The following is a 12,160-nucleotide window of genomic DNA, read 5'->3' on the forward strand; positions in this document are numbered from 1 at the left end:
AAGTTGGGCGCCATTTAGTTGATATGTGATGAAAAACTCAGAAAATTGATTTTGAGTTTTCTTGTGAACGATAAATCTTAAAATTGTTGTTTAATGTTCGTATATTGCATGCAAAGTAGAATTAACACTCTTAGTCCTCACATTGGGCGCCCATTCATTAAATTATGATTCTCTGATGTATATGAAAAGAAGCCTGATTTATTTTTTGTTGGTTTTATGCCCCTTCACTTTATATAAAAAACCACCTAAATGACTGGTGTTGAAGATAATAATTTGAAAACAACTGGCTGGTACTACGTTGGGCGCCATTTAACTATAATTAAATATATAATTAGATTAAAATATGTATCTTTATCTGTTCAAACACACGAAGAATTCTCTTATAAAAAGTAGACTAGAAAAGAGGTAAAACACTATTTTGTTCCTAAGTTGGGCGCCATTTAGTTGATATGTCATGAAAAACTCCGAAAATTGATTTTGAATTTTCGTCTGAACTATGTGCGATAGATCCTAAAAATGTTGTTTAATGTTCGTATATTTTATGCGAAGTAGAATTAACACTCTTAGTCCTTACATTGGGCGCCAATTAATTAAATTATGATTCTCTAATGTATATGAAAAGAAGCCTGATTTATTTTCTGTTGGTTTTATGCCCTTTCATTTACATTAAAAACTACCTTAATGACTGGCGTTGAAGATATTTGATTTGAAAACAACTTGTTGATACTACGTTGGGCGCCATTTAACTAGAACTCTCTTAAAATGTTAAAAATCGAACTCCGATTGAAATGTTTTAAAGTTTCTCTTTTGCAGTTCACACTGTAGGTTTTTACCGATTAATAAAAGACAAACAAAATTCAAAGAAACCTCTTGATTGATCATACTTAATACTTATATTTAATTTAGTGTATATATGTACATATCTACAATTCAGTAATTCAATAAGCCAAAAACAGACAAAACAACAATCATTGAACCATCTCCTTTTAGTAACAACAGAGTTCAAGCATCAGGTATATTATAGCGGTGCAACTTCAACGTGTCATCATCAACATCAACACACTGCTTTTATGTTTATCGTGTTCGTATATACCATGTGAATGCCATAAAAATGCACCACACGAGATTTTGATGATAGCCAAGAGCGAGTGCAGGCAGAGCTTAACTGCATTATGCTTTACAAGCATTTGGCAGTAATTCACAACATGTACGTGTTAGATCGACACTAAAAATGGAGAGCATGAAAGTATGTGGAACTAAATGATAAAGTATATACATTATACATATATGTACATGTTTGTGTGTTGTGTTGTATTCATGCAACAAGCTAAACCATTGGCCTGGCCGGCCGGTCAGACCATAGCCAATAACCAATTTGCCTCCACAAACGGCGATGGTGACGGTGGACTTCGACAGCAACGTCGCGTCGATGAGGACCAAGACGATGACGACGACGCGACGACTATAGACGGTGAATTGTGCTTACAACCCAACGACGATGGCTGCTTCATCAGCGTCAATTGCAAAAGCAGCCATTAGTTTGGTTCCAACTGTTGTTGTTTTAAGCCTTTTACTACACTCATCGAAAGCCTAATAAGACCGGACACACTGTTTTCGTGATGTGTGTTCTTTTTTTTTTGTCCACTTCTTATTTTGCTGTTGTGTTTTTTAATGCGATTACATGATTCGATTATATCAAATTTATAGATAGCTTATATTTTATTGTCAATAGGAGGATATGATGATGAATCAGTGTTTTCGAGCTGGGTCCGTTCCTTTCGGAAATTTTCGAAGTTTATAATAACTGTGTGCGGCAAGAAAATAGCCATCAGCAATAATTGATTGTTGTATACAAAATGTAACGTGTGTAGCTATAAATTAATTAATATTATGTTTTAATCAATTTGTATAAATTTGAGTAATTTTTGTTTATTTTTAAGTAGAAACTTCCATTTTAATTTGCATCTGTCAGTTTGACAGTTCATGCTCTCATATCGTTCAAATTAGATAACTTAACGAAACTCAATCTTCTTCTTAACGAGGATGAATTTAAAGTTAAACATTTTGTTGTAGTTACGTAATTCCATAAAAGTTTATTATTTTGTCTATTGATTAATTAAAAAACTCAATAAAAAACAAATAAATAATTTTCTTTCTACAAGTAACTGTCATATATCCACATCCATTTTGATGTATGTCCATTTCTTTAGAGACTGATCTTTTAACGTCAAATGTTGGCATTTGAAGTTCCTACTGTATAGACATCTATATTTTATTAGAGTAACTACTCGTATTATAATGTTTATGACTTTATTTTCATATGGTTTGATTGCCTCCATAAAAATCTATATACGTATTAGCTAAAGAGACAAGTCTAATAAATCTTAATAATTGGCATTGAAGTCTTTCTTTTTTTTGTATCTCGATGGCATATGAGCTTTGGGTGTAATAAAATATTGTGCATATTGACTACAAAAACCTATAGTAGTAGTTGAACTGGAGATCTTTTAATAATGCTGCGATTAAAAGTTGTGGTGATAAATTTTATAGTTTTATTTGTGTTGATTGAGTCTAAGCGTGACAATTAATTAAGAAAATGATGTTGTTTTGTATAATGTAGGGTTGGAGATGAAAAGAGATGGGCATATGATTGGTAGATAGGAACTAGTGATTCCATCAAGTTAAGGTCAAACATGTATAATTAAACTTCTCATAACTTTTAATTAACTACAAATTAATGCCATATTATTAGCTCAAAGCTGTTGGATAATGATTTCCCCATTATTCTGAAGTTTTGTCACAACTTCTATCTGTCAGAAGAACTGTCAATTATTGCTCATGAGGTTTAAGATGTCTTCTAGACGGCCAATCAAAAAGCCTTATCTCCTCTACCAAGTGATGTGGCTGTCAGAAAGTTTTTTTTTTCAAATTTGTCCATGGAATTGGTCATTTTAGGACAGATTGAGTTTTGGAGTTTTCTTCCTTGTATTGAATATTGTTATGACTTGAAAAAAAAGCAAACTTCAACTCAAAAGAATTGCAACAACATTTTTACATGTAACTTAAATTCAATATGGCTGTTTTTTAAAAACCTTCAAGTAGATTGTTAGCCATACTTTAATTTTATTTCAAATATCAAAACAACATTCACATTTTATAACCTTATCAAGTGTAATTATATTTCAAAGCAACTATAACAGCCCATTTTTGTCACCTTAATTGATTAAAGTACATGTATATTTTATTTCAATTTTTTAATTACTCGATTAAATTATATGAGTATCGCTTTTACTTTAAAGTAATATCAAATCTCAAAAAGTAACTAATTAAAACCATGAGCAAAATGGCGCCCAATAAATGTAAGCTTGCGTATACCAAAACAATCATTTAACCACAAACCTTATACAAGAAAAACGAATGTGATAGGTGTATTGAAGAGAATAAAAACTGACAGTCAGTTTGAAACATCAATTAGCCGGCTTGTCACCCTTTTTGGCTATTTTCCATCACAATTTATACCAATTCCAATTCCATTTCCATGGGTATTTGCTGGTGGTGGTAGTTGTGGTGGTGGCGCTGGTGCTGCTGTGGCGATATTGTAGCAATTATTCTCAATTATGTAGATTGTAGAGATACGTTTTACTCGTGGAGTCGTTGAGTCGTGTATATGGGATAAATCTTTTTTCTGCCCTCGTTCACACATTGTGTAGGCATTGTTGTCTTTTTGTGTTGTTGTATCTTTTTTTTGTTTTGCTTTCTGATGATAAGCAATTGATACGCCCAATTGCGTGATACATTTCACTGACCAATATCGATTTCGATACTATGTATTATTGCGAACTATAAGTTTTTGATTGCAATTTTAAAAAAAGAAAAAGCAATCAATTCACTAGCCACATATGAAACTAACAAAAATAGCAAGAAATGAGTCTTGTCTCTTGTGTTCGATCAATTTGAAAGGGGTTTTGAATACCCAGTGGGCCTTCAGGCAAATTTTGTTAAAACATGACAGCAATTTTAAACAATTATTTTGAAGGCTTGAATTTACTGACCTGAAAACAATTAACTCCGCTAAGGTTTCCAAAGAAGTAAGAATAGTATAGAGTTTAGTCTTACGGTACAAGTTTGACGTTTGTTTGATCTAAAATAGTAAAACAATATTTAAATTGATGGAAGGTAATAATACACAACTGTAACACTAATAATCAAGGTGTGGTGAAATATGGTTTCTAATCGTTTGCATGACTGTTTAACATTAATCTAAACGATTTAAAATTCTAGAGCATGACTTTTTAAGTTACATTTCATATATACATTGACTGCTAGTGGTGTGAATTTTCCATACAAAATTTTAAGAAAAATGATTCCACTTCAAATTAGCTACACTAGCCCTCCTAGGCCTTGTGGCAAAAAAAGGTATTAAATATTTAGCGACATCTGTTTCTGTATTTATTTGAGATAAGCTTTTTCTGACATAGAAAGTATTGACATCTAGTATAATTTGTTGAAGACAAACGATGCCATGTTTTTTTGTATGTTATTGGAAAATTTTGACAGTTCGTGCAAAATGAAGCAGAAGCAGGCTGTGCGCTGAGACTGTGAGTATTAAATGTAAATGTTACATAATTTTTCCGCATAGCCCTCTTTGCGCTAGTGTTTTGTCCGTTAACAGTGGGACCATCGTGAAGTTGGCTACTAGCAGTTCAGGTATAGTATGTCAATGCATTTCACTATTTGTCTACATTACTAAAATAAATAAACAAACGGAGCGGATAAAAATAATCGAACTATCCAACTGTCAAGCAACATTTTTCGAAACTCCCATATAACAAGTGACAGCACATATAAAGTCTTATTTTGTTTTTGATTGTTAATCCAAAAAAAAAATTCTGAAGTTTGTTTACGTTTCGGAACCTAGATAGTTACGTTACGATGTCTGATGCAAAATTTGAGTTGTATACCTACTTCATTTTTATTAAACAAACGGAGCGGACACAAATAATCAAACTAACCAATAACAATTTTCGATACTCCCATATTACAAGTGACAACCAATATACAGTCTTTTTTGTTTTTGATTGTTAATCCAAAACAAAAATTACGCATATAACGCTACGAACTGTTCTAATAGATTCTGAAGCTTGTTTACGTTTCGGAACCTAGATCGTTACGTTAAGATGTCTGATGCAAAATTTAAGTTGAATACCTACTTCATTTTTATTAAATAACGGAGCGAATAAAAATAATCGAACTAACTAACAACAATTTTCGAAACAGTCTTATTTTGTTCTTGATTGTTTATTCAAAAGAAAAATTACGCATATAACGCTACAAACTGTTCTAATATGGTTAAATCACAAACACGCTTCAGCTTCAGCTTCACCTGACGTTTACGAGTTCAGCCATTAAAATTAAATGCATGCTATAAAAATGGAGCTTCGACCTCACGTTTCTTTTGGCAATCTTAAGGAAAAGAACGTAATGTAACGTAATGTGACTCCAAACGGAAGCTCTAGTTCAATTATATGAATATTTGCTTTGTCTGACAGCTCAACAGCTTGAAAAAAAATGTCAACAAACAAAATATTTGATCTTTGGAGGGATGAAATAATAGAAATGTTATTCAAAGCAACCTCGAAGCAGGCCCACAGTAACACAGACGAAACCGAAGCTGAAGCGTGTTTGTGATTCAGCCAATAGATTCTAAAGTTTGTTTAAGTTTCGGAACCTAGATCGTTACGTTACGATGTCTGATGCAAAATTTGAGTTGAACCTACTTCATTTTTATTAAACAAAAGGAGCGGATCAAAATAATCGAACTAACTAACAACAATTTTCGAAACAGTCTTATTTTGTTTTTGATTGTTTATCCAAAAGAACAATTACGCATAGAACGCTACAAACTGTTCTAATACATTCTGAAGTTTGTTTACGTTTTAGAACCTATTTCGTTACGTTACAATGTCCGATGCAAAATTTGAGTTGAATACCTACATCATTTTTTTTAAACAAACGGAGCGGATAAAAACAATCGAACTAACTAACAACAATTTTTGAAACTCCCATATCATAAATGACAGCCAATATACAGTCTTATTTTATTTTTGATTGGTGACCCAAAAGAAAAATTACGCATAAAATGCTGCAAACTGTTCTAATAGATTCTGAAGTTTGTTTACGTTTGAAAACCTAGTTCGTTACGTAACGATGTCTGATGCAAAATTTGAGTTGAGTACCTACTTCATTTTTATCAAACAAACGGAGCGGAGAAAAATAATCGAATTAACTAATAACAACTTTCAAAACTCCCATGTCACAAGTGACTGCCAATACACAGTCTTATTTTGTTTTTGATTGTTAATCCAAAAGAAAAATTACTTGTACAACGCTACAAACTGTTCTAATAGATTCTGAAGTTTGTTTACGTTGTAGAACCTAGTTCCTTACGTTACGATGTCTAATGAATAATTTGAGTTGACTACTTACTTCAGTTTAGACGTCAAAGTTATTATAAAACACAAAACTAAATGTCATCTAATTTTACAACAATCCTCGTTTATTTCTATTAGTTAAAACATACGTACATATTTACATTTTTATATGACCCCAATTAACAATTGTGTGTTATAACTTCTGATAATCCAATATGATCATCAATTTAGATTGTCGATACTTTGGAATTAGTTAGTACAAATCTACACGCAAAAATTAATTAATAAATATAATATAAAATGACATGTACTTCAAAAACTAAATAAGCAGCAATAATAAAAGTAATAATTTAATTAAGGCTGAGTTTGCATTATACTACACATTACATGCAATGACAATGCAGATGCGATACCATAAAAAAAGAGCTGTAGAAATAATTTATTTTATGATTCAGAAAAATAATCCATACAATTATTGTTGCGAATAAATGCAAACAGAAAAAGCTTTAAAAAAAAACACATTAAATAAATAATGATGGAAGTATAGGAATATACTCGTATATAGCGGGAAAATAAAGCAATGAACATAAACAAAAATAAAAAGCAACCAGAAGCCATGTTAATTGGCTTCTCTAATGGAATTATTCGGATCGCATTTGCATTTCAATTGAAATTGTAAACGAGCTGTTGTTGCTCAATGATGGTAAATAAATTATTATGGTAAATTGCTGCAGTTTACTGCTGTTTTGTTCAACAATTTGTCATTGGGAAAAGAGAGAAAAAAAGGGAGTTTAGTTATGCATAGTGTAAGTACGCGATATCAAGCGCGAGTGGTGGCAGAGGGCTTTTTATATTTGTTTGGGAACAAAAAAATGCTGATGGCGCTGGTGATGAATGGGAGCAAAATAAAGTTTCATGTGTGTAATAATATGAATATATATAAAATATAAATGAATGGGTTTGTTGTAAGTTTTTAATGAACTTTAAGTCATACTCTTTGAATTTGAATATACTTTCGTGTTGTTAATTATATAAAAGAAAATAACATGCATAATTAAAACAAACATGCTTTCGATCTTGCTATAATTATTTTGTCAAAGGATTACGTTTTAAAGTGTAAAATTAAAAATCCCTATAATTCTTTGCTTCTTTTAACTTAATGTGAACATTTAATTTAAATAAGGTATCGTTTCTTGATTTAAAGAGGTGACGTCAAAAATAAGGTGCTCTTTCCTATAAAGTCTATCAAAATTATAGCACGTTGGAAGCTTTCAAATTTCTATCTTAAATTAATCTGAATAATTGACATTAACATGCTTGTTATCTGTCACTAACACCACGCCGTTGGATTAAAGTGGCAGCATTCAACAACAATTAAGTTAATTTATAAATAAATTTATAACTTGAACAAATCGGAGTCAGTGGGTGAAAACTCATTGAAAACACATGAAAGCACTTTAATTGAACGAATACTTTATTAATTTCAAGTAACTATTTTTTCTCACTACTCGTTAATGAATTTTTAATAACTTTTTTGTTTTGTTTGTTTTTTCTTAACAATACATGCGTGAAATTTAGAAATTGTATTTAATTATAATTTTTAAAAAATATTCAGAAAATAATACACACTGTTATAATAAATGAACGCAGAGAATTCTTTTATTTCTTTTTTGACGCCATAACTCATTTAATGAAAAATTGCTTTCATCGTAAACACACGTTTTTTTTTGTATTTTGTGTGTTGAGAAGAACAATGGATGATTTATGTATAACAATATAAGTATAGGCTTTAGATGATATTTATAAGTTGGGTGGTATTCATAGATATGAATGAGATTTCTTCGATGAAGAAGAAGGAAAAGAAGAGAAATTAATGGTTAATTAAAATGATTTAATACTTTGTATTTTTCACTAACTTCGAGATAAATAAATTAACATTTATCATAACATTATATATGATAATGTCAAAGTCAAGAAAAATAGAAATGTAACCTACACTTAAGATTGTACATGGGAGAGAGAAAAGGAGGTTATCTTTTGCTATTTCGAATTGAAGCTTAGGACAGTTTACAAACTTTATTCAAGAGAATCAAACCGAGTTCAACAAGTGTAAAGTTAACTTTAAAATAATTTAGAATTCAAACTCTAAGAAATTCAGTTTGGATTTATTCTGTTTTAAAATAAGAAACGAAAATTTACTGAAATCTTAATCGATGAATAAAAGAAACAATCTAACCACAAGGAATATTGATCATTTTGACAGCTTCAATTAAAAGAACCAAAACCATCTTAACTTTAAATAGAGTATAAGTTCCAAACAGAGTATGGATAGATTTCAACCCATGTAAACTAGGTTTGGGTTGGAAATAGTAATCATTTTACTTTTCTTGAATTAAGAAATATCTATACAAATTTGATTACTTATAGACACATTTAAGAGCTCAATTTACTCACTCATCTTTAATCAAATGCTAAATATTCATTTTGTGTCGGTTTGGCCTGAATGGCGCTTGAGTCGCAACATCGTAAATATATTTAAAATCAATCAATTTACAAGTTAATCGTTAAGAGGTAATAAATTATAGTTTCAAGCATTTGCCATTAGTTTGATTGTTGTTTTTTATCTACATCAAAGAGTTAATGTTATGTACATAAAATTACCTTATTTAGTTGATTTTTTTGTATCTTTTATAAGATCTTAATACTTTACCTTGCTCACACCAAAACAAGTTTATGAAGCTTGTTAAATATTAATCTTACTTCCATTTAACGATTAAATTAGCTCTGTTTATTGATTAAGCTTTATTTCAAATTGGTATAATAAACATTTACGACTCCTACAAAATTTAGCATACATCTTACCAAATCTGAAGTGGATAGAACATCATGTTCTTAAACACATTATTGTAAATATTTTTCAAACACTATACAAATCTTACATATCTCTTTACTATAAAAAAAAAAACACCTGAAAGGAATCACACCGAAAATGCTAAAAGATTTAACTCCATAAATGGTCATAAAATTACTATAAAACATTAAGGTCACAGCTGCATCTCTTTCAGCAGCAAGTTGACATTTACACCTAACTTCACAACACAACCATTGTGTAAAATTATATTGAAAACAATGAATATTCTTCTGATAATAGACATAGGTACATGTACAAAGATAGATTCATACATATTTTAAAACGTTGAATCTTATATGATACAATAACTTTCTTGGCATTCATTAATTTTAATATTTTATAGCACCTAAATCCTGAACGTTTTTGTTATTTTAATGGGAAAATTCAAAATCACTTTTCACTTCCCTCTATACAAAAACAATACAAAATTCCAAACACGTGTTCTCTTTTATATCTTACCTATAATATACCCCACAGTATGGCAAGCCGCAAAGTTAAAATTATCTCGCAGTGAGCTTGGGAAATTTACATAATAAAATATGAATAGTATCTAGGTACATACAGAAAACAAAAATATACAAAAAAGTGCCTATGTGAACAAATTTAAATTCAATCTGAAGTATGAGTTGTGAATTTATGTAAAACAAGAAAAATTTAAGCGTTTATGACGTGATGTGATACATTTTTAAATCACTTCAATGTCTTTTTTCATAAGCGTTTACCTTATGTCACTGTCAGAATATTTATAAACATTATAATGGAATATACTTTCAAATTATTGTTTTAGTACCTTCTAATAAATTAACACAACATAATGTTAAAAGCTTAACTTTGATTGACGTTATTCAAAGTAAATGTCAAAAAGAGCGGATTAAAAAATAGAGTAAGTACCTTCAAATTGTGTCGTTCGTGTTTGCTGAATACAGCCAATGAAATGTTTAATCTGAACGCACTACAGAAATGAAAATCATTTTCTTTTTCATTCCTTAATCCTAAACCCGAGGCTACATCGGCGAGTGGATTTTTTAAATTACTCGTTGCTGAACTGGTTTCAAAAGATAGCGAGTGGAACAACTTGTTGGAAAAGTTGTGAATACTTCAAATAATGTAACTATGGCTATTTCAAACTTGACATACATAGTTATCTCAACAATTGGTTTATCTATATAGTGTAAACTTATATCCATAAGTTGCCATACTTGCTATATTTATTAAGAAATGGCGCCACATAAAACATCTCAAAACCAACCACAAATTGAATTATTCACCACGTCTTAATGGTATATTATTATCAGAAAAAGAACACAGAAAAATCCCGTCATATGTATGATGTATGTGTTTTTGTGTGTACTACTTATCTAACGAATCGAAACGAAAACTTCATTAAACCATTAATCAGACTCCCATTACTATAAAATAATATGCCTCCAGCTCTGCTTCCGCTGATTAAGTTTTACTTGCCATAATTATCGAGTCTATCAATTTTAATACGTTTTGACAAGACGGGTCGACTCAAAATGTACCCATAAGAAAATAATACAAATAGAAATGTAACATTTTAATAAAGTTCAAAGTTATCATGTAAAAATGTATGCCATGTCTGAATTTAGTTTAAGGTCCAGTTTTTCGCAGTCGGTGAATAATTGAATGAGATTTTATACCAAAACTATTAAACAGTCCGAAAGTTAAGTTGTTTGTTGATTGGCCGCCATTTAACAAAAACACTTCACTTAGATTAAGGTTTAACTTTGACGTTTTAAAAGGTTTAACTTTGACGTTTTCAATCTAACTAAATATAAATTATAGAAAAAAATCCTTTTTAAAATAATATTTTCTTTATTTCAACAAAATTTTCTTTTTTATCATTACAGTTTTAAAATGAACGGTTTGGCCCAAGGGCCGGGGCCCTGTGTCTCCCGCCACCATCTGTTTAAATTTTTGAACAACAACATTCTTACAACTATTTCAAAACAACTTCTTGCTCAAAGTCATATTTTATCAAAATTATATAAAAATTTAACATCTCGATCATTGGTGTTTATTCATTCTAAATCAATTGAAAATATTGTTAATATTGGATTTATATCGTCGTTGTTGTTTCGCTTAGAAATTAATATTAAAAATATAAAAACTGAGCAATTAGTAGTCAACGGCAACGAAGTGTTGAGTTTTGTGGGCCCGCGTTGTGCGGCAGCCCCATCTTTTTTGTCTGCATGGAGTCAATGAGACGTAGTGAGGCGAATAGTAGCCACCACCCGAATAAGGTTAGTATAATACTTTCTTTTATTAATATTTTACGTGTATTTTTAAATTCTGTCATCATTCGAACTCAAATGTCAGACAATAAACGTCATTTTTAGGGTTATCAGGATAAATTGAAGATTTCTCACTTCAAAAATTGTGTCCGTTTATAAATTAAAAGTTGAATGGTGGTAAAAGATAAATAATTGATGTCGTTTTAAATGAACAACCTGCAATTACCTTATAATAAGAACGAAACCGAACTATATTACACCAATTATATGACGTCCCGCTTCGAAGTGGGAATCATACCTTTTTGTAGTCCCTGTTTTTATTTTTAAGAAGGAATGGGTAAAGACAAGGGTTGAATCTATCGCGTTCATATCAAAACAAAACCTTTTGTTATTTTTTCAAATTTCCCAATAACTCGTTTGTCCACGCATTGGGATTATGTCCATAGTTCAAATAAAACATTTAAATTCATAATATCCTCCCCATGATGCTGCTGCTGTCGTTCACATTCGGTTAAATTACCAAACGTGGTTATGTCGATTGTTGACGTATATCTACGTAGTAT

General features: G+C 30.6%; 1 protein-coding gene across 1 annotated transcript in view; it reads left to right on the plus strand.

The window, feature by feature from the left end:
* LOC129950062 (streptococcal hemagglutinin-like) overlaps positions 1-12,160 on the plus strand; it is a 255,098-nt gene that overhangs the window by 225,724 nt on the left and 17,214 nt on the right. Inside the window, exon 2 of the mRNA XM_056061850.1 lies at positions 11,214-11,606. Coding sequence (XP_055917825.1) covers positions 11,556-11,606 — 51 coding nt within the window. The 5' untranslated portion in view covers positions 11,214-11,555. The remainder of the gene's footprint in view (positions 1-11,213; positions 11,607-12,160) is intronic.

The sequence above is a fragment of the Eupeodes corollae genome, chromosome 3 (genome assembly GCF_945859685.1).
Source record: "Eupeodes corollae chromosome 3, idEupCoro1.1, whole genome shotgun sequence".
NCBI classification, from domain to species: domain Eukaryota; kingdom Metazoa; phylum Arthropoda; class Insecta; order Diptera; family Syrphidae; genus Eupeodes; species Eupeodes corollae.